The sequence below is a fragment of the Panthera pardus genome, unplaced genomic scaffold (assembly GCF_024362965.1).
Source record: "Panthera pardus isolate Hobbes unplaced genomic scaffold, ASM2436296v1 HiC_scaffold_27, whole genome shotgun sequence".
NCBI lineage: Eukaryota > Metazoa > Chordata > Mammalia > Carnivora > Felidae > Panthera > Panthera pardus.
The window spans coordinates 89,105,006-89,127,364 of record NW_026526843.1 but is presented as its reverse complement, the minus strand read 5'-3'; the positions used below and the strand labels follow the sequence as shown (position 1 = coordinate 89,127,364).

The following is a 22,359-nucleotide window of genomic DNA, read 5'->3' as shown; positions in this document are numbered from 1 at the left end:
CTTGCATTTTAGAATCTTGAGCCTTTTTGCAGATTTTTATCTTCTAAAAAGTTTGAGTTGTTTTCATCAAAAATCAGTCTATAGACTAGCACTTAACTTTTGATTTTAATACTAGATACTCTTTACTCAGAATTGTGTGAGAAATTTATTTCTAAAGAGATTCATAGCTTTTGCTTGTAGCCTTCAGAAAGTTCTGAAAAGAACTTCCATCTTGCTTAGAAGGGGACGATTTGGCAAGAAAGGGAGTCTTAATTTTAGGGAATAGGTAATAGGGATTATTAAGGAGAGCACTTCTTGTGATAAGCATTGAGTAATGTGTGGAATCACTGTATTGTACACCTGAAACTAATAGAACAAACACTGTATGTTAACTACACTGGAACACACACACACGTATATATATGTTGATTTATTTTTAAAATTATTTTAAAAGAATGGGAAGGTTTAGGGGAATTACCTCACATATGTCCAGTTTACTCTTGTCTGGCTCCTCCCTCCCTTTCATAAGTTAGGCATTTGGGATTTTCTCTTTGGCAGGATGATGTTAAACGAACAGGTGAAACCGGTGTTGAAGAGACGATCTTGGAAGGCCACCTTGGGGTAACAAAAGAATTACTGGCCTTTCAAACCCCTGAGAAAAAGTATCACATTGGTTGTGAAAAAGGAGGTGCTAATCTCATTAAAGTAAGTTTTTTGTCCTAAGCTAGATATCATAACCTAAATGTTTGTTACCAAGTGTGTTGGTTTATAGTATGTCTTTGGTGTATTGTCTTAATTTTTTCTCTCTTCTACTTTTTAAGAATTGTTAGACTGTGCAACTTGTTTATCATTTTTAATGAGTTTCTTTACATATGTGTAACTAAAGGAAACAAAAAGTATCAGTACATGTTATTTTTATTCAAAATGAGCTTTGGGGGTGCCTGGGTGGCTCTGTCATTTAAGCGTTTGACTCTTGATTTCAGTTCTCCATATCTCTCTCTCTCTCTCTCTCTCTCTCTCTCTCTCTCTCTCTCTCTCTCTCTCAAACTCAAATAAAAATAAATGAATAAATAAAATGAGTTTTGGTATACATATGATTAAAGGAATAAACTTATTTAAAATGTAAATTTTGTTAAGTGCTACAGTCAACCTGGGGCTTAAAAAAATTTTTTAGCCTGAGAAATTGGGTATAAGTTGTAGTAAATAGTGGTTTGACGTGGAATCTTTTTATTAGAAAATCCAAGTAAGTTTTCTCAGATGTGATGATACCTTTAATTCTGACCATTAATTTTAGCACTGTTTCCCTTCCAAGAGAGATTTCTTTCTTTCCTTAAAAAGGCATATATAGATATACACACAACTTTGTGTGTCATATGTGTAAACATTATATAAAGATAGTTATACATATATGTAAAAAATATAACAGACATCTACAACTGCTAAATGTGTAATCCTCTTTTCATCTCTTGCAGGAATTAATTGATGATTTCATCTTCCCTGCATCCAATGTTTACCTGCAGTATATGAGAAATGGAGAGCTGCCCGCTGAACAAGCAATTCCAGTCTGTAGCTCCCCAGCTACCATTAATGCTGGTTTTGAGTTACTTGTAGCATTAGCGGTTGGCTGCGTGAGGAATCTTAAACAGATAGTAGATTCCTTGACTGAAATGTATTACATTGGCACAGCAATAACTAGTAAGTATAGTAAAATACAGTGTTGTGCTGACAGGTAATTCTCTGATGTGTTCAAATTCTGTTTTCCTATTTTTCTTTTAGTAAACATCTTCAACTCCTGTTTTTCTTTCAGGAACTAGGAAATGGATGTGTAATTTAACACCATTACAAGCAGAGAGCCTTGATGTAGAAAAAATATCAGTTGTTTATTAAATGTCTTCCTGTAAGGGGTTTGAGTACTTAGCAAAATAAATTTTGTCTCAGTCAAATCTGGAGTAAAACCCAAACTACAGAGTGATAACTAGTCAAAATAAGTGCCAGAGTTCAAAGCTAAAACTCAAGTTCCAGGGGCACCTGGGTGGCTCAGTCAGTTGATCGTCTGACTTCAGCTCAGGTCATGATCTCCACAGTTCATAAGTTAAAGCCCCACATCAGACTTGTTGCTGTCAGCACAGAGCCCGCTTCAGATTCTCTGCCCCTCCCCTGCTTGCACTGGCTCAAAAAAAAACAAAAAACAAACAAACCTCAAGTTGCATGACTTAGAAAACCTTTCAGGCCCTCCTCACTTAGAAGCTCTTTAATACTGTTTTCATATGAGCTTGAAGGAAATCTAGTTTTAAAGATTAGAAGATGAAAAGATAACCTTCTAATGCACCTTATGTTCTCAGCTAATGCCCACATGAAGCCCTTGAAATTAGTTGTGGGCTCCAGATCTTACGGATGTGGAACTGAGGCCCCAAAGGGATTGGGGCAATATTCAATGACCAAAAAAGCAGAAATAAATCAAACATAATGGAGGCTGTTTTGATTTCAGAAAACCAGTGTTTATCTACAAAGCTTAAGGATGTGTCATTGATCGTAGTAAATCTTTAAAAACATCAATTTATTTTTTGATAAATTGTATTTCATAAGGACATTTTTAATAACATTTTAGGAGGTTCTAATTAAACTGCTTAAAAGGTTAGACCTGGGGCACCTGAGTGGCTCAGTCGGTTAAGGTCAAGATCTTGTGGTTTGTGGGTTCAAGCCCCACAACGGGCTCTGTGCTGACAGCTCAGAGCCTGGAGCCTGCTTTCAGATTCTGTGTCTCTCTCTCTCTCTATCAAAAATGAATAAACGTTTAAAAAAAGTTTAAGTTAAAAAAAAAAAAAAAGGTTAGACCTTTAGCTATTCTAGCAAATCCATGTTCAGTGAGGTGCAGTTTTTGTTTTAAAGAAGGATCTTTGTTTTTAATAAATTCACACATTCATTTAATTTTCAGTAAGTTGAAATCCTCAAGGGGTACAGTATCATAGATTCTATGTCCAGTGGCTTTGTCCAGATTCCAAGTCCAGGAAGCTTGCTTTGGAATTTGGCATGAACCATACCATGGCTTCCATGAGCGTGGGTTACCTTTCCTCAGAGTACTCTGGTTTTGTTCAGTTTCCCCACCAGGAGTCACTATGTTATTCTTTGCTTTGTACACATGAGCACATCTCTTGAACCCAGATAAAATTAATTTCATCTTGGTCGTGAACGCCTTCAATTTTAAGATGAGCTGTGTGCTCACTCTGTTTTTGGAGAACCCCACGTCTAACCAGCAAAAAGGTAGCCTTGGACCACAGCCTTCCAGATTTGCTGTTTTAAAAGTCCTATTCTGAGTACCCCTTCACAGGCTTGAAGATGGCAGAAACAGAAAAGGCTACTTGTTTTTTAAGTAGTACGTTTGCATGGTAAAAATATGAAATACCAAAGAAGCTACATACTAAAAAGTATGTTTCCTGCCCATTTTAGTCCCCAGCTGCCTTTGAATAGCTTAACTGTTATTATCAGTTTGTGTCTGTCCTTCCAGCATCTCTGTATGGAAAATCCACATAAAAATCTTTTTTTTAGTTTTTTGTTTTGTTTTGTTTTCTTTTCTTTTTTTCATTACAGATTGTCATGTGTACACGGTGTCTTCACTTTCTTTTCCTCTTAATATGTCTGCAATTGTTCCCTATCAACACATACATATTTGCCTAATTCCATTTATTGGCTATATATTGTGCAATTCAGTATACTGTGATGTATGTAATGAGTCCCATAAGCAGTGATAATATTTACATTGTTTCCAGGTTTATACTAGTTAGAGGGAGACGTACAGTGATTTACAGTTCTCACAGAACTTTCAAACACTGCTATTTTGTTACTTCCTCAAAATAACATTGTGGATACAGGCAAAGCAAGTGTTCCTCTTCTTACATTTATTAGTAAGAAAACAGAAGCTTACCTGAAGGGGAAAGAGTTGCTAAGCGTCAGAACCTGGATGTGAACCCAGTGGTGCTAAAATGCTTTAAACCTGAACAAGCTATAAAATATGTGGATGGATTTATGTTAACATGTCATGTCAGAATGAATTTGAAGACCCTTTTAAAAAACCTACAAAAGTTGAAAGTTCACAGTGACTAAATAATAAAGTGAGCACATAGAAATCAGCATCGTACAATCTCATGAAATGGTTTCGGACACTTCTGTAGAAGCAACATCCAGTGAAACGCGGGTTCTGACGTAGTGGGGTGTAGGAATCCCTACAGTGGTGGAAATGCACACTCTGTGTGCTGCTTCAGCTACCTGGAGCAGTAGTGGGGTTGTTGGTGATGTTAACTTATCAGCTTAATAGAGCTGACGGTGGACAAAAAGGCTATATTCCTGCTACAAGAATCTTTTCTCCTTTCTCAGCTTGTGAAGCGCTTACAGAGTGGGAATATCTGCCACCTGTTGGACCCCGTCCACCTAAAGGATTTGTGGGGCTGAAAAATGCCGGTGCTACTTGTTACATGAATTCTGTGATTCAGCAACTCTACATGATTCCCTCCATCAGGAACGGTATTCTTGCAATTGAAGGCACAGGTAGTGATGTAGATGATGATATGTCTGGGGATGAGAAGCAGGACAATGAGGTAAATTTTATTTAGCATTTTCCTTTCTTGTTTGAAATTCTTGTTTGAAATACCAGATACTGTCATTCTATCTTATGGGGTGTTGTACTTTCACTGGACTTGTTGACTGAGATTTAAAAATAAAGCTAGAGTCTTCCCAGCATGGGCTGCTGTGTCTTGACATAGTCTAGTGCTCACTATCTACCAGACTTAAAACTGCAGTTAATGTTCATGATAATTTATTTTTTTAGAGCTGCTGTTCACATAATCCGTTTTTGTATGTGAAAAGTGTTTAGTATAATTTGGAGTGTGCATAATGATGAGGATTTTCATTTTTATAACCGTTTAAATTATATTTTCACTTTTCTACTTGATATTTTTAATTATAGCTCCATTAATTTATGCCAAGTTATATACTATGCCAGTTTCATTTTGTGTGCTTGCTTTTAGGTTACTTTTACATTTGCCCCAGATCATAGCTCTTCTTACTTAGGAAACACACTTCTCTGTACTTTAAATATTACGTGGTCTTGTGACAAAATTTATGCTGCTTTCCGAGTATCCAGTGCACAATAAAGCTACGCAGAAGTTAGGTTGTAGTGACGGATCAGGTTGGACATAACGGTGGCATGGCTCTGTAAACAAGAGAATATTGCAAAACTTAAGTTGTGGTCATGTTTATCCATTCTGTATTTCTTTGCTTTTATTTGATCTTTTCCTGTTCATGGCATTGGTGAGAACTGCAGAGAGAAACCAGAGTGGGTTTTTTTTTTTTTTTTTTTTTTTTTTTGATAGAGAGCACAAGTGGGGGAGGGGCAGAGAGAAGGGGAGACACAGAATCTGAAACGAGCTCCAGGCTCTGAGCTGTCAGCACAGCTGAGACACGGGGCTCGAACCCACGAACCGTGAGATCATGACCTGAGCCGAAGTCGGACGCTCAACTAACTGTGCCACCCAGGCACCCCGAGAAACCAGAGTGTTTTAATTGTAGTTAATGTCTTTAGTGGTTCTTCCCTCATTCCCTGTCTTCAGTCACCAGAACTATTTGCTCTGAGGTAGTTTAACACTTACAGGGCTTCTGAAACATAGACTTGTCCCAATTCCTTCCCAAATCCACCCAAACCACATCATCCAGGGGTTAGCATCTGCACATTTTTTACTTTTTATTTAAAAAAAACTTTTTTTAATGTTTATTTTTGAGAGAGAGAGCATGAGCAGGGGAGGGGTAGAGAGCAATGGAGATACAGAATCCGAAGCAAGCTCTACACTCTGAGCTGTCAGTACAGAGCCCGACATGGGGCTCGAACTCACAGACAGTGAGATCATGGCCTGAACTGAAGTTGGAGCTTAACCGACTGAGCCACCCAGGCGCCCCCATTTTTTACTTTTTACAAAAGCTTTGTAGTGGGAATGCTTAACACCTCTACCAGATTAGGAACCACTGCTTCAAGTGGAAATTAAAATTCTAGTTCAGAATTTTACAGCCCATCACATCTCTGGGATGATGAGGGTAAGCACGGGGAGAGATAGCTGATTATATTCGCAAAGAGTAAATAAGGCAGAAAATATAGGATAAGATTCCAATAAGGTGTCCTATCTTTGCTCTCTTGGGACCTTTGCTCTGTGTTGTCTCAGCTCTCTACTGCACTTGTGGGGTTTTGTGGTTCTTTGCCTGTTGCCTGTGTTCTTTCCTTCCCTAGACTGGGAGTTTCTCATGGGCAGGGACTGGATGTTATCTGTTTCTGTATCCAAGGTCTGTGATGCCACAAACTTCTTTCCATCTCCTCAAACATGGCTGTTCTGGGTACCTCACATAAGTGGAATCGTACCATAATTTGTCTTGTTGTTACTGGCTTATTTCACTTAACATAATGTTCTCAAAGTGTATCCATGTTCTAGCATGTGTCCAAATTTTCTCCCTTTTTAAGGCTGAATAATATTCCATTGTATGGATAGACCACGTTTTGTTTATTTGTCCATCAGTGGACGCTTGGGTTGCTTCCACCTCTTGATCACTGTGAATGGTACTCCTGTGAACATGGGTGTATAAATATCTCATCGAGGCCTTTCAGTTCTGGGTGTATACCCACACATGGCATTGCTGGATCATGTGGTAATTCTGCTTTTAATTTTTAAGGAACTGGTTCACGGTGGCTGCACCACTTTACGTTTCTGTCAACAGTGCACAGGTGTTCTAGTTTCTTCGCACCACAGGTTTTCATTTTCATGAGGTCTAGTATGTCTCATTTTTCTTTCGTTACTTGCGCTTTTGCTGTCCTATCCAGTAATCGTCACCAAATCCAGTGTCGTGACGTTTTTGCCCTAAGAGCTTCATAGTTTTAGCTCTTGCATTCAGGTCTTTGATCTGTTGAGTTAATTTTTGTATCTAGTGTTACGGAAGAGTCCAACTTTATTCTTCCGCATACGGGTATCTACTTTTTCTGGCATCGTTTTTTGAAGAGTGCTCCTCTTAATATGCATACTTTATTGACTGTTTATAGTTCTGAGTGAGTACCTCATAATCCTCACCACAGCTGCATATCCCCAGGAAGAAACTGAAGCTTACACAGGTTAAGTAGCTGACTTGCTCAAAGTTACCTGGCTTCTAAGTGGCAGCGCCTGCATTGGGGTCCAGTTCAGTCTAACTTACACCCAACACTCTACTCCTCTGTGTTGCCTTTATTATCGGCCTTTCCCATACATGGTCAGCATCATTCCTTCATGACAACTACTCTGTGAAATGGTGGGGATGAATACTAACTTAATTAAAATTTATAAATTGGAAGTTAAGTGCTTTGGATATAAGAAATTAGAAGTACAAATGATTAATCATTTGTTCACTAACTGTTGGGCATTTGTCTCAACATATTTTACTGTACATTAAAGTTAGATTAGCTTATTAATGATATTTTTTTTTAATTCTAGAGCAATGTTGATCCCCGAGATGATGTGTTTGGATACCCTCAACAATTTGAAGACAAGCCAGCATTAAGTAAAACAGAAGACAGGAAAGAGTATAACATTGGTGTTCTAAGGCACCTTCAGGTCATCTTTGGTCATTTAGCTGCTTCTCGACTACAGTACTATGTGCCCAGAGGATTTTGGAAACAGTTCAGGTAAACTATAAGTGGACAGAAATGGGGATACTGCTTAAGCCTTTATGAACATCTCTGTACCCTAACATTAAACTTCCAAAATACATGTTGAAGGTATCTTTATGTTGAATGTTTAAGCAGTAGTACACTTGACCCTGAACAACATGGGTTTCAACTCCACGGGTCCACTTACACACAAATTCCCACCCCACCCACCCCCACGCCCCAATGAATACAGTACTTCCAATATATTTTCTTTTCCCTCTGGTTTCTCAATAGCATTTCCTTTTCCCTAGCATACTTTATTGTGAGAATACACACAATACATAAAACATAACAAAATATGTGTTAATGGCCTATTTATGTCGTAGGTAAGACTTCCGGTCAGCAGTAGGCTATGAGTAGTTAAGTTTTGGGGAGTCAGAAGTTCTAGGCAGATTTTCAGCTGCATGGGGGTCGGCACCCCTAACCTTCATGTTCAAGTGTCAGCTATAATATTTAAAGCTTCTTAGGCTTTTTTTTTTTTTTCTTCTTGTCTTTAAAGTTGGAGGTAGAAAGTGTCCTACTTTAGAGAGGCAGCATTCTTTTGTCTCTTAAGATGTTAGTAATTTTTTTTATTTTGAAAACTTCTAATGTACAGAAGTAGGGACAATAGTGTGAACCCCTATGTATTCATCATCCAACTTCGGCGGTTGTCAACTCAGGCCCAATCTTGTTTAATCTACATTCCCCATCTGCTTTTTTCCACATTGTTTGAAGCAAATCTCACACATTTTCACCTATAAATAGTGTAGTATTGATCTCTGGTGTTTTAAAAACATAACCATGATACTATTACCATGTTTTGTGAAAATCCTTAACATCCTTGTGTTTTTTTGAAATTGGGATCCAAATGAAGTCCATATACCTCAAATGTTGCTCTGACTCTTCTCTCTTCTAATCTTTTTTCACCCTTGAGATTTGTTGGAAAAAAACAGGTAGTTTTACCCTGTAAAGTTTCCCACCATCTGGATTTTATTGATGGACTCTCTGTGGTATTTTTGTATTTTCTGTTTTCCTCGGTCTACTGTATTTCCTATAAATAAAGTAGCAAGATCTAGACACTTGATCAGATTGAGGTGGTATTTTTCTCTTTTTTTTGAAACGACAGTCAAAGCTACTTTATAGGTGGTAATGTTTACCTCAGTGAGGAGAATTACATAATGTCTGTCTCCCATGATAACAGCCATTAATCGTCACTGCCTAAAGTATTTCATCAGGGTTACAACATGGCAGTATTCTAATTTTATCATTCTTTGATTTATTAGCTAGAATACGTCTATAAAAGGATACTTTCCTCACCAACAACATGGCTGTCCTCATGTACAATTTTGTAGGAAGGGTGGAATACTTTTTTTAATTAATAAAATTCTCAATTGTATCTTGGTTTTGTTTTTTTACTTATTTTGATTTCTTTTTTTAAATCATCGCCTACTGTGTGTCCTGCACTGTACTAAAATACCACAGTACAACCACCTCACTCTTTGGTGTGTATGAAAGAGGCTGTAATCCTACACAGCAGTGGGTTTTTTTAACACTCCTCAGCATTTCTTTAAGGTCTCGCACACAGCTGAGAACAGGGGAAGCGAAGGGTCACCCGACACTCCTGTCCCCATCTTCCCGGCTTCTGTCAGAGCAGCTTCCCTTTTCCCTACAAGGACACTGTTTCAATTCCTTTTGAAACCACTGCTTTGTAGTATGATGGCTTTCCTGTGACTCATCATACAAATTCCTCTGATTCCCCTAAGCCCCCTGCTTCATCTGTAACTGGCTTGCATGCTCCACCCTCCTTCCCAGCTCTGCTTTTACTCTTTCTGTCCCATCACCTGGCATACCACACACCCTCCTCTCTGCCTACCCCAGGTTTTTCGTTCCCCAGCCTGTCCCATCTCTGCCACAAGGCTTTTAGCATTTCTGTTCTTCCTCTTCCAGATTACTCTCACACTTTTCGTGCTTCTATTTTAAAATTTATCATTGTTATAAATCATTTTCTCTCTTATAATATGTTTGTGTGTGTGTGTATTTGTTTATTTTGAGAGATGGGGAGAGAGAATCCCAAACAGGCTGCACCCTGGCAATGCAGAGCCCGATGCAAATCTCCATGTCATGAATGGTGAGGTCATGACCCGAGTCAGGTGCTCAACCAACTGATCCACGCAGGCACCCCTCTCTTCTAATACGTTTGCATTTTGATTTCTAAATTACTTCCTATACTAGTGGAACTTCCAGTTTATCTAGACTAGCACTTCTGGATTATTCTCTTTTTAAACATGTAATATACTCCTCATACATGGGGGTTAATCACATTCCCCACCCCATGCCCAATTTTTTATTTTGGAAATTTGAAACCAACAGAAAAAGCGACAAAGTAGTATAATGACCATCTTTATATTCTCTACCCAGATTTAGCAACTGGTAACATTTTGCCATGCTTGCTTATGTGTATACAGTTAGCCCTTGAACAACGTGGAGGTTAGGAGCATTGGTTCCCCTCACAGTTGAAAATCCGCATATAACTTTTGATGCCCCATAACTGGAAGCCTTTACTGATAACATAAACAATTAACATTTTGTATGTTCTGTGTATTATATACTGTATTCTTATAATCAGGTATGCTGGAGAAAAAATATTATTATGAAAATCATAAGAGAAAATACATTTACAGTACTATACTTTATTTATGGTGAAAAAAATCCATGTATAAGTCCACGTTACTTCAAACCTTTATTGTTCCCGGTGTCAACTGTACTTGGGTTTTTGGTTCTTCCAAACCAGTTGATAGTAAGTTGTAAGCATGATCCTTTATCCCGTCACACACATACATGTGCTTCATTGTATCTGCCAAGAATAAAGACACTTCCTGGGGTGCCTGGGTGGCTCAGCCAGTTAAGCGTCCGACTTTGGCTCAGGTCACGATCTCACAGTTTGTGGGTTTGGGCCCCTCATCGGGCTCTTTGCTGACAGCTCAGCCTGGAGCTTGCTTCAGATACTGTGTCTCCCTCTGTCTCTCTGTGCCCTTCCCCTGCTCACACTATGTCTCTCTCTCTCAAAAATAAACATTTTAAGAAATTAAAAAAAAAATACTTTCCTACTTCTACATAATACCATTATCACACTCAATGAATTCAATTATTAAATTTAATACTGATTTAATAATGCCTAATATGGGGTACCTGACTGGCTCAGTCAGTAGAGCCTGCGACTCTTGATCTCTGGGTTGTGAATTTGAGTGCCACATTGGGTGTAGATCTTATGAAGAAAAAAAAAGGAAAATAAATTATCTACCTTTAAATATTTTTAAAAAATAAAAATGATGCTTAATACTCATCATTATGTATTCTGATTTCCCCCAAAATATTCTTTGTAACTTTTTTTTTTTCAATGCCAGACTGGTATCCTGGAAGGAACCACAAGAGGTGATTACCTCTTTAGTTTTCTTTAAAATAATGTCCCCAACTTGTCATGATTTTATGGCACTGAAATTTTTGAAGAGTTTAGACCGGTTGTCTTGCAGAATGTCTCTCACTTTGATTTGTGTGATTATTTCCTCATAATTAGGTTCAGGTTAAACGTTTTTTGGCAAGAAAACTACAGTAGGTGGTATTAAATGCTTCTTATGGCATTATATTGGGAGATACATGGTATCAGTTTATCTGATTATTGGTGATATTAACCACCAATTGATCAATTGTCTTAGATCTATTCATTATGAAAGTACCTTTTCCCTTTTGTAATTAATGGTTGACTACATGTTTAAAAGTTTGGGGACAATCGGTGATAATTTGAAATTAAGTACAATGGATTGGTGTCATTTCCAATGGTGAAATAAATTGATTTTTTTATTTTAAACTCAACTGTATCAAAGGTGTTAAATATAATTGGAATAAGATGATTTACTATGTAGAAAAAATGTTACAAATACTGTATCAAAAGACAGTTCCTCTACCATATTTAAAATACATTTGTCATAATTCTTAGAATGCTTTCAAACTTCTATTCTCTATGTCACTCTGTAAATAAAAATTAGATGTCATTAATATTTTCCAGCAGTGTATAGGTTTTTAGCAGTGTCTGGTCTCATTTTTGTGAAACACCCAGTCGAAGACTTGTTTTCTCAAGATTGGTTTGCATACTTTACTCATTACTCAGACCATGTCAAACCTTTCTCTTTTCACTTGGAAAAAGCGGTTTAATTAAGATTAAATAGGGGTGCCTGGGTGACTCAGTCAGTTGGGTGTCAGACTTTGGCTCAGGTCATGATCTCACAGTTTGTGAGTTCAGGGCCTGCATCAGGCTCTCTGCTGTCAGCTCAGAGCCTGCTTTGGATCCTCTGTTCCCCCCCCCGGTCCCTCCCCCACTCATTCTCTCATGCTCTCTCTCAAAAATAAACATTTTTTTTAAAATAAATTAATCTCCGCACTGTACCTATAACATGAAATTTAAGCAAAATGAAAGAAATAGTAATTTATAACCTTTACCTAAGAGTGAGATCCACCACATGCTGTCTTCAAGTAGAATCAGAATGCATGCACTCACCAAGTTACCTGAAGCAGCCAGCTTTGTTGGATCCTGTCATACCTGTCAGCCACACTGGCAGTTTACAGTGACGCCTCTTGCACTGGAGTGCACTTTCACTCTGAGCCTCAGTTTCTCTCCCACTACACTCTATACATAAAGAGCGTTTATTTTTTTTTCTATTTCTGTAGTTGAGGGGGGAAAAATGTGTTTATGTATTGTCATTTGTGGTGTATCCCTTTTCTTCTCCTGAAAAAAGATTGCATATGTTGTTAGAGTATGACATGTTACATATTTTATTCCATTTATTTCTTAGGCTTTGGGGTGAACCTGTTAATCTGCGCGAACAGCATGACGCTTTAGAATTTTTTAATTCATTGGTGGATAGTTTAGATGAAGCTTTGAAAGCCTTAGGACATCCAGCTATGCTAAGTAAAGTCTTAGGAGGTTCCTTTGCTGATCAGAAGATTTGCCAGGGCTGCCCACATAGGTAAGTGCCGGTTATCTATTTAAATTGTACTGTTGATTTACTAACAAAAATAAAACCTTGATTATGTACAAGAGTGGAGTATGCCACCAATTTATATGCCTCAGACTGGATGAATTACAGTGTGGGTACCTCACTATTGTGGGTTTCGATTTTGTGTGTGGTGGTGGTGGTGGCTTCATGGAGGTTTTTGGTTCTTTGTTTGCTTGTTTTGGGGATTTCGTTTTGGTTTGGGTTGGTCAAATAACTTTTGGTTCCTTTTGATTTATGTGTGGTCATTCCTGGGGAAATCAAATAACATTTTGCATGTAGCTACAGGTGTTACTTATAAATTTGCCCTTTATGTTAGAATTAAAGTAAGTAAGCTTAGGAAATGACAGGCATGGAGTACTATTTCCTCTGTAAGTGAAATACTAATTTTTTTTAAAAATTTTTAAATGTTTATTTTTGAGAGAAAGAGAGCGTGAGTGGGGGAGGGGCAGAGAGAGACGAGACACAGAATCCGAAGCAGGGTCCGGGCTCTGAGCTGTCAGCACAGAGCCCGACGCAGGACTGGAACTCAGCCCGTGAGATCATGACCTGAGCTGAAGTTGGACACTTTAACCGACTGAGCCACTCAGACACCCCTAATTTTTAAAATAGCATTGATTATGGTGGGGTACCTGGGTGGATAAGTTGGTTAAGCGTCCAACTCTTGATTTTGGCTCAGATCATGATCTCATGGTTCATGACATCTAGCCCTACATCAGTCAGGCTCTGTGCTGACAGTGCAGAAACTGCTTGGGTTTCTGTCTCTGGCCCTCCCCTGCTTGTGCTCTGTCTCTCTCAAAATAAATAAACATTTAAAAATTAAAAAATAGGGGCGCCTGGGTGGCTCAGTCGGTTGAGCGTCCAACTTCAGCTCAGGTCATGATCTCACAGCTCATGAGTTCGAGCCCCGCGTCAGGCTCTGTGCTGACAGCTCAGAGCCTGCAGCCTGCTTCAGATTCTGTGCCTCCCTCTCTCTCTGCCCCAACCCACTCACATTCTGTGTCTGTCTCTCTCAAAAATAAAATAAACATCAAAAAAAAAAAAATTAAAAAAAATTAAAATTAAAAAATAAAACAGCATTGATTATGGTGTGAATATCCTTAAAGTATGTTTTCAGTAGAAAACAAAGCAAGAGTTGACTGAACAAATTGTGTTTTTGACTTAAACGGGAAATTAAGGGCTCTTACTGAAAATAGTTAAACGACTGTTATAGTTCACTCTTGTAGGTACACGTTTATCCCTGTCACATGGAAGTTTTACTTCGGAACTTCTCTTGCATGTTATTGATTAATGTTGCTTTCATATCACTTTTCACCAAAATATCACAGTAAGACAGTGTTTTCTACAAGCCCAAACATTATTATATATAGTGTTGTGTGTGTATATGGCTGGTGGGAGTGCTTCATAATTTTGGTCAAAGGGAAATGATTGGTGGAGAGGTAATGAGAAGTTTCTGTGAGGTTAAACCGTTCACTCAGAACAAGACCCATGTATTGTTCATGTAGCCTGGACAACTTTTGGTCCTTTTGGAAGACCTTTTGCATTACGTGGGCAATAAAACTGTCATTTTAACCTTTTGTTTTTAAAATAGCCACCTTTTTGGTCATTTATTCTAATCAGTCCTTCTTGGTTTGTTTTAAACTTGGTTTTGTTATGTTTTCAAAGTTATTTGGAAATTATTGCTTTTCTTTGCTAAGTGAAAATGTCCAGAGAGCACGATCATAGGTAAGATCCCTAAAGTTCAGATATCTGCTCCACAACTAAGCTAGTTTTGTTATTAGCACATGCCAGAAGGTTATGTAAAGAATCCCAAGTCTGTCTGTTTTAGAGTATTATTTGTGTAGATCACAGGTTAACAAATTGTGCACCATAGGTCAAATCCAGCCTTGCATCTGTTTTTATAAAGGGTTATTGGAACATACCCATCTCTTTACCTGCTCTCCGGCTTCTTTCCCTGTAACAGCACAGTCACAGAGACCTCATGGCCCAAGAAAAGCTTGTAATCCTTACTTTTTATAGAAAAATGTTGCTGGCTTCTCATCTTCAAGTGCCCTACTTTTTAAGTGAAGTCATAAGTTTTGACTCCTTTTTTCTCTTTTATGGGTTGTTCCTTCATTATAATAAGTAGCAGTACACTTAATATCTACTTCATATTCCATTTGTGCCACTTAAAAATACCTTTGTCTACCTTTTTTCCCCTAACTAAACTGAAAAGCCCTAAATATAAGGGACTGTCTTCAACAGTGGCTATTCCAGAGTACTTTTATCAAAGGCACTTTGAATATATTTGTTGAATGAATTTGATGGTTGAGAGTGTATTCCCCACATCCCATGTTCTGAATTTATGGAATGTGTCTCCTCAGAAATCTGAAAATCCCCTTAGTAGAAAATTTCCACGAGGTGAGATTCTATCTCTGATAGTTGACCTTTCCCGATGTTTCCAGATGTTGATGAATTCATGCTTTGGTCTTGGCATGTATTTAACCACCTAAACAGGTGACGGTGGAAGCAGCCCAGTAGACTGTAAAGACTTTAAGCTGTGAAGCTAGACAGACCGGCTTCAAAACCGTTTTGCCTAGTCATCTTGACCAGATTAACCTTTCTGAACCCCTGTTCCTTCATCTCTGAAATGGAGATGGTGCAGGTTTGTCATGAAGACCAAGAACCCGGTGCATAGATAGTGTATAAACAACTTAATGTGGTGCCCAACACTGGATAAGTGACCCAAAAACATGTCATTTATTGCTAATTTTCTGTGGCTTACGGGTTTCATGTTACAAGTATCACAAATTTAGTTTTCATTAAGTCTGTAACTAAAAATGTTTAGAAAACTAAGAAATCCTTTTTGATTATTTCTTAAATGATACCTTTAGATACGAGTGTGAAGAATCTTTTACGACTTTGAATGTAGACATCAGAAATCACCAAAATCTTCTTGATTCTTTGGAACAATATGTCAAAGGAGATTTATTAGAAGGTGCAAATGCATATCATTGTGAAAAATGCAATAAAAAGGTACGACTTATCCAGTTTTTTAAAGTAATTATGTTTCCCTTTAATGGATTTGAAAGTTGATTGCTTTTGTCATCAGAGTTCACCCTCTTTATTCCCTACCCTGCTTTGTTAGAGTGGTAACAGAAGGTAGTTAAGATAACTGATATAAAGGTTTTTCAGGGATAGAAGATTGAGAGAAATTAGTGCCAGAAGGGCTAGGGAAATGGGTGAGAGTGAACATATTAGAAATCATAATAGTTTAATACCACATTCTCTTCTTGGAGTTCCACATACTCTTTCCATCCATGTCCAGCCAAACTGCGATTGAACCCCTCAAAGCTATAGAGCTGGTGGGAAAACATTTCTCCTATCATACCTAGTTATTGTAAGGACCAAGAAGTTTACTGAAACCTTCATTAATTTGGTCACATGAGATTTTTAGGCCCACCTAATAAAGTTTTATCTCTGGGCACTTACAATGTGTATCTTTCTGGGCTCCCAAATTTTCTCACGTCCCAGTCACCTGTATTGTTTTGACATTTGCACACCACCTAAGGAGATATTACAGTCTAGAGGTGGAGACGAGAACTGTAAAACCATACTGCCTGTCACCCACGCTCTGAGGCTTGAGGCAAGTGACACCATCTCTGTGCTGCTCCTGATCCCCTCCCCACTCTCCCCACTCTCCCACTACCATTCAGTCGTTCCTGTCTGGTGGGCTGTTAAGATTAAACGTGCTACTGCTCAGGCAGTACTGAGCATACTATCTGGCACTTAATGGCCCAGGAAATACTAGCTGCTATTACATTTCTTCAGTTGGCTCAAAACAAAGCACACCTTCATTAGAATAACAATAAGTGTCAAACAAGTAACGATGATTAGATGGCAGTGACAATATAGAAGCCGGGCAGGCAGTGAGTAATGTCTGCCTCACTACTGTTTGCAATTTGTAACAAGTGGCATCAGCTATTTCCATATTAGTGTTAGCATTTTTTGAAATACCCAGTGTGACAGAATCACCTTGATTATATTCATTGGCATGTGTTTTCATTTATAACCTCAGATTTGTCTTAAAGAGAATTTAATGCTATAATTTTCTAGGTTTTTTTTTTTTTTTTTTTTTTTTTTTTGCAGTGGATTATAAAAGAACATCTAGTAACTTGCTCTGTTTATTTTAGGTTGATACCGTAAAGCGCTTGCTAATTAAAAAATTACCTCCTGTTCTTGCCATCCAACTGAAACGATTCGACTATGACTGGGAAAGAGAATGTGCAATCAAGTTCAATGATTACTTTGAATTTCCTCGCGAGCTGGACATGGAGCCTTACACAGTTGCAGGTGTCGCAAAGCTGGAAGGAGATAACGTAAACCCAGAGAGTCAGCTGATACAACAGAATGAGCAGTCTGAGAGTGAGACGGCAGGAAGCACGAAATACAGACTCGTGGGTGTGCTGGTGCACAGTGGTCAAGCAAGTGGGGGACATTATTATTCGTATATCATTCAAAGGAATGGTGGAGATGGCGAGAGAAATCGCTGGTATAAATTTGATGACGGTGATGTAACAGAGTGTAAAATGGACGACGACGAAGAAATGAAAAACCAGTGTTTTGGTGGAGAGTACATGGGAGAAGTGTTTGATCACATGATGAAGCGCATGTCATACAGGCGCCAGAAAAGGTGGTGGAATGCTTACATACTTTTTTACGAACGACTGGATACCATAGACCAGGGTGATGAGTTGATAAGATACATATCCGAGCTCGCTATCACCACAAGACCCCATCAAATTATCATGCCATCAGCCATTGAGAGAAGTGTGCGGAAGCAGAACGTGCAATTCATGCATAACCGAATGCAGTACAGTTTGGAATATTTTCAGTTCATGAAAAAACTCCTTACATGTAATGGTGTTTACTTAAATCCTCCACCAGGTGAGCATCAAGAATTTAGCTTCTTAGGGGTGCCCGAATGGCTCAGTCAGTTAGGCGTCCGACTTCGGCTCAGGTCGTGATCTCACAGTTCAAGCCCTGCGTTGGGCTCTGCACTGACAGCTCAGAGGGTGGAGCCTGCTTCAGATTCTGTGTCTCCGTCTCGTCCTCTGCCCCTCCCCCTGTTTTGCACATATGCACTCTCTCAAAAATAAGTATTTTTAAGAAGTAAGCTTTTATTTAAAAAAGAATTTACCTTCTTAGTGATGAAGCAGAACTCTTAATTTACTTGCAGGATTTCCTACAGGCGTCGACACATTTGCATTTTTACTTTGGGCTACTTTAAAGCCATATTTCAGATGACTTACCTTTGAGCAGCATGTATTTTCTTGCTATTTGGAAAGAGAGGAGCTTTTGTTTATTATACCAATTTGGTTTTGACTCCAGCATTAGTTTGAAATACCCTTTACTGGAGTAAGAATTTCAAAAGTAGCCGGGTGGGGTGCGGTTAGCAAAATTAAGACTTCTGGAAATCAATGGAAATGCAGACTTGTTTGAAAATGGAGCTTAGACATAGAAATTTGCTTGTTTGTTTTTAACGTATCTGCATTTTTTTATAGGGCAAGATCACCTGTTGCCTGAAGCAGAAGAAATCACTATGATTAGTATTCAGCTTGCTGCTAGGTTCCTTTTTACCACAGGATTTCACACCAAGAAAATAGTCCGTGGCTCTGCCAGTGATTGGTATTACTTTGGGTTTTCATTCCTATTATACTTAGTTTGGTTCTTTAATATATGGCTTTATTTTTTTCAAATCATGATAATGTTTCAGATCTAGAATGCAGAATACAAAAACTCTTGGTAGCAGTAGTGAGAGAAATCATACTAAAATAATTATGTGGCCTTTTTATTGTTCAGAAGCTGGCTTTTGCTTATGTTCTCTTGTGTCATATCTTTGACATCCCTGTACAAAATATTACAGGATGATACTTGAAAGTCTAAGCTATTTAATGAAGAAATTACTAGTTTTAGCTTCCCTGGATTAAATTCTGCCATAGATTAAAAACATAAATAAAATGAGTCTCCCAAATTACAAACTGTGAAAGTATAGAGGCCATTATAATACCTCGATTTAATGATTTTTATGTGTTCATCTAGTGGTAAGATGTCAAGGGAAGGTTGGGGGAGGGATTGTTTTTGTCATCGAACCTAGGAATGGTTTGGTAATGAATTTGTAGCTTTCATTTCTCTGTGTTGTCACTTTGTGAGAATAGACCAAGATGTAGTAATCCTCTGTCATTTTCATATTGGTACTGGAAGCAACCATTGCTGGTTCTCTCCCTCCAGTAGTAAAAGAAGGTCTTTGATTTTTATTGGGTTCATAAAGACCCAAATCTGTACTATATATGAGACACGTCATTGAATTGGTATTCATAGATTTTTGTGTTTTGTCTTAGGTATGATGCATTGTGTATTCTCCTTCGTCACAGCAAGAATGTACGATTTTGGTTTGCTCACAATGTCCTTTTTAATGTTTCAAATCGCTTTTCTGAATATCTTCTGGAGTGCCCTAGTGCAGAAGTGAGGGGTGCATTTGCAAAACTTATAGTTTTTATTGCACATTTTTCCTTGCAAGATGGGCCGTGTCCTTCACCTTTCGCATCTCCTGGACCTTCTAGTCAGGTAATTGCCGGGTTTTCTTTCTAATGATTAAATGCTTACAAATCTCTTTCCTGGAAGTTGAAGTCACAAGTATATGTACATCTGTTTCATATGTTTGCCTAACAAATGTGTGTGCACACACACCATACCACTGATGTCTAGGAGTTCCATTAAAGGTACTTCGCAGCAATGAATAGCTATTATTGACTGTTCATTCAGTTACATACAGTGGCTTAATTATACATATTGTTATGTAGGTTATTTCTAAAGTTGTTTTTTTTTTTAACGGACTTGAATTTATTAAAAATTAAAACAGCATGGAAGGCTCTATAATGAAATCTACCTCAGATCTTCATTCCCTTTCCTAAGAAGCATCCCTTTTTAATCGTCTCTTGTGTGATTGTTCCTTCCAGAAATTTCTGCCTGGATTGAACTTACTGTGTGAACACACGTGTGTGAGTGCACGCGCACGTGTATCCCTTTTTTATGCAAATAGAAGTACATTGTACCTATATCTTGTCACTGAAAAATAGCCAATGTTTTATCCTTTACAGGCTTATGACAACTTAAGCCTGAGCGATCACCTACTAAGGGCAGTTCTAAATCTCTTGAGAAGGGAAGTTTCAGAGCATGGGCGTCATTTGCAGCAGTATTTCAATCTGTTTGTAATGTATGCCAATTTAGGTAAGAATTTAAGTTTTTATGATTGTTTTAATCTATTAACTGGCAGAGTCTTTTAAGCCACGTAATGAAACCTTCTTTACTGCACTTTTCACTTTGTACTTTATTTATGTGTATCTCTGCAATAGACACAGGTCAGGATCTATGTCTTAGTCATATTTTTAATGTCTGGATTTGAAAATACTGATTCCTAGGCCCCATCCCACACCAACTGAATCAGAATTCTCAGAGCTAGCACAAGGAATCCACCTTTTCAAAAAGTCCCCAGAGGGTTGTGAATATTCACCCAGGTTTGGGGAAAGGACTTACTCTGTACGTAAGTTTTTGCTGAAGTAAACTAAATTAAAGTTAGAGATAATATAAATATTTTGTTACCCTATTATTTATGTTATTATCTCTGTTTAACAAGACTTTTCTTTTCAAAGCAACCTTTCTAACATCACCTGATCAGTGATTCAATAACACTTACCTTAAAAAGTATGTTATCCTATGTTATATTTAGTCTCTGTTGTTTTTGATTGTATTCAAATTTTGGTGTTTCTCCCCAACTCGATTGCAAAACTTTGCGCACTAGCCTCAGTAAATGTCGAATGAATAATGAGGAATATTCAGAAATCCTTCCATTGACATTTTGGTGTTTGTTAATTGGCTTTGTATGAGGTAAATTTCCTATGGTTGAGGTCAAGAGTCAGATGCTCTTCTGGCTGAGCCAGCCAGGTGCCCCTAAAATTATAAAAATTTCTTACCGACCAAGTGTTAGTGCACTGATCCCCAAATGATTTATTGAGACATTCCATTTAGAATCTTAGCGATGATAATATTTGGCCAGATTGGGAACTGATTCAAAGACTTAGGTGATTTTTTAAAAAACTTCTTTAAAAGTTTAAAAGAAAAAAAAAAAAACATATATCCAAAATTAAGTTCCAGAAATACTCAAACATCCCTGTCATTCCATGTTTGTTTTGTATGTGAACCTACTGATCATCAGTTGATCTCTGGCTCTTTTAATATAAGCAACATTCCACTTTTTGTCTCTGTAATTGGTTTTTTCCTTTAGCTCTCCATACTAGAGATGCTTGGTTATTTGTAGTTGAGAAGGGAGAGAGTATTTATGACACAAACAAGCAAGTGCAATCTGCATTTCAAACTATGAAATATCAAATTTAGGCATTCACAAAAATCCTATTTTGTTCAACTCTCTTTTTTAGGTATTGCCTATTCACAAACCATACATCATTGGTCCATAATGTAATTAAAATTTCCCTGCTAAAAGCAAATACAGATCCGTAAACTTTAACATGAAATTCTTAAGACCACATATGCTTTCGGGTTCAGAATTATTTAGATTTAAGAAAGGTAAGGCGGTATATATATCACACATTATGTAACATCCCTATAGCAGGATCCAAGACAGCACCTTATAAACATACACAATATTTCTGCAGTAAAACACGAATAGTGTTAATTCGTGGGGATAAATGAAGACTAGAAATAGCCTCTTGTCACTTCAGGCTAGCTTTTCCCAGCAAACACATTTTGGCACCCAACTTTATGAAATAATTTTGTTTATATTTATGATAAGAGCTTTTTGAATCTCAGGATTTCAGATAAGGGATTGTGCACCTGTATTCATTATACCTTTTGGAATGTGACAATTAAAAAAAAGTGTCTTGTCTAATGGGGTATAGAAGCAAATAAAAAGATAACTGACATAAAGTATGTTAATGGTTATAATAGGGAAAGTACAAAGTGCTGTGGTAGTATATCACAGGGATACCAGATCAGATTTGGGGAGTTTAGGGGACTTAATGGAGAAGTTGATGTGGGAATTGGTTGCTGAGTTTTCCATCCAGAGTGAACAGCAGATGCAGAGACTTAGCATAAACTCAGTTTGGATGAAGTGAAAGTTATTCAGTCTAGAATTGATCTAAGGTGGCGATGGCAGGAGCACTGGACAGGATTCTCTGATCAGGATATTGTGGCAAGCCTTGTGAGGGATTCTGGACTTCATCCTGAGGGCATTGATGAACCATGGTAAGAGTTTTTAAAGGACATACCTTGTAGAAAGATCATTCTGACCACAGTGTGGGATGGATTGTAGGGAAATGAGACTATAGATTGTTAAAATGATCTATAGCAGAAGATCGTTGTGGCCTGTACTGGGGAACAGACAGTGGAGTGGGGGGGATCCAAGTGGACAGATTCTGGTACTTTGCAAAGTCAGTAGAAATCAGTGATTGGATATTAAGGAGAGGGGAACACAGAAGAGATGTTAAGAGTGATGCCAGCTGGGAATTTACCCAAGGGATATAGGAGTGCTGATGCATATAGGGGCACATGTACCCCAGTGTTTCTAGCAGCACTTTCAATAATAGC

At 38.0% G+C, this 22,359-nt stretch overlaps 1 protein-coding gene across 2 annotated transcripts in view; it reads left to right on the top strand.

The window, feature by feature from the left end:
* Positions 1-22,359, top strand: part of USP9X (ubiquitin specific peptidase 9 X-linked) — a 129,914-nt gene that overhangs the window by 96,999 nt on the left and 10,556 nt on the right. For both annotated transcript variants that reach the window (XM_019417299.2, XM_019417297.2), the window contains exons 29-38: positions 538-684; positions 1,452-1,674; positions 4,351-4,571; positions 7,476-7,666; positions 12,517-12,690; positions 15,591-15,732; positions 16,890-17,643; positions 18,261-18,384; positions 19,098-19,323; positions 19,857-19,986. In XM_019417299.2, coding sequence (XP_019272844.1) covers positions 538-684; positions 1,452-1,674; positions 4,351-4,571; positions 7,476-7,666; positions 12,517-12,690; positions 15,591-15,732; positions 16,890-17,643; positions 18,261-18,384; positions 19,098-19,323; positions 19,857-19,986 — 2,332 coding nt within the window. The remainder of the gene's footprint in view (positions 1-537; positions 685-1,451; positions 1,675-4,350; positions 4,572-7,475; positions 7,667-12,516; positions 12,691-15,590; positions 15,733-16,889; positions 17,644-18,260; positions 18,385-19,097; positions 19,324-19,856; positions 19,987-22,359) is intronic.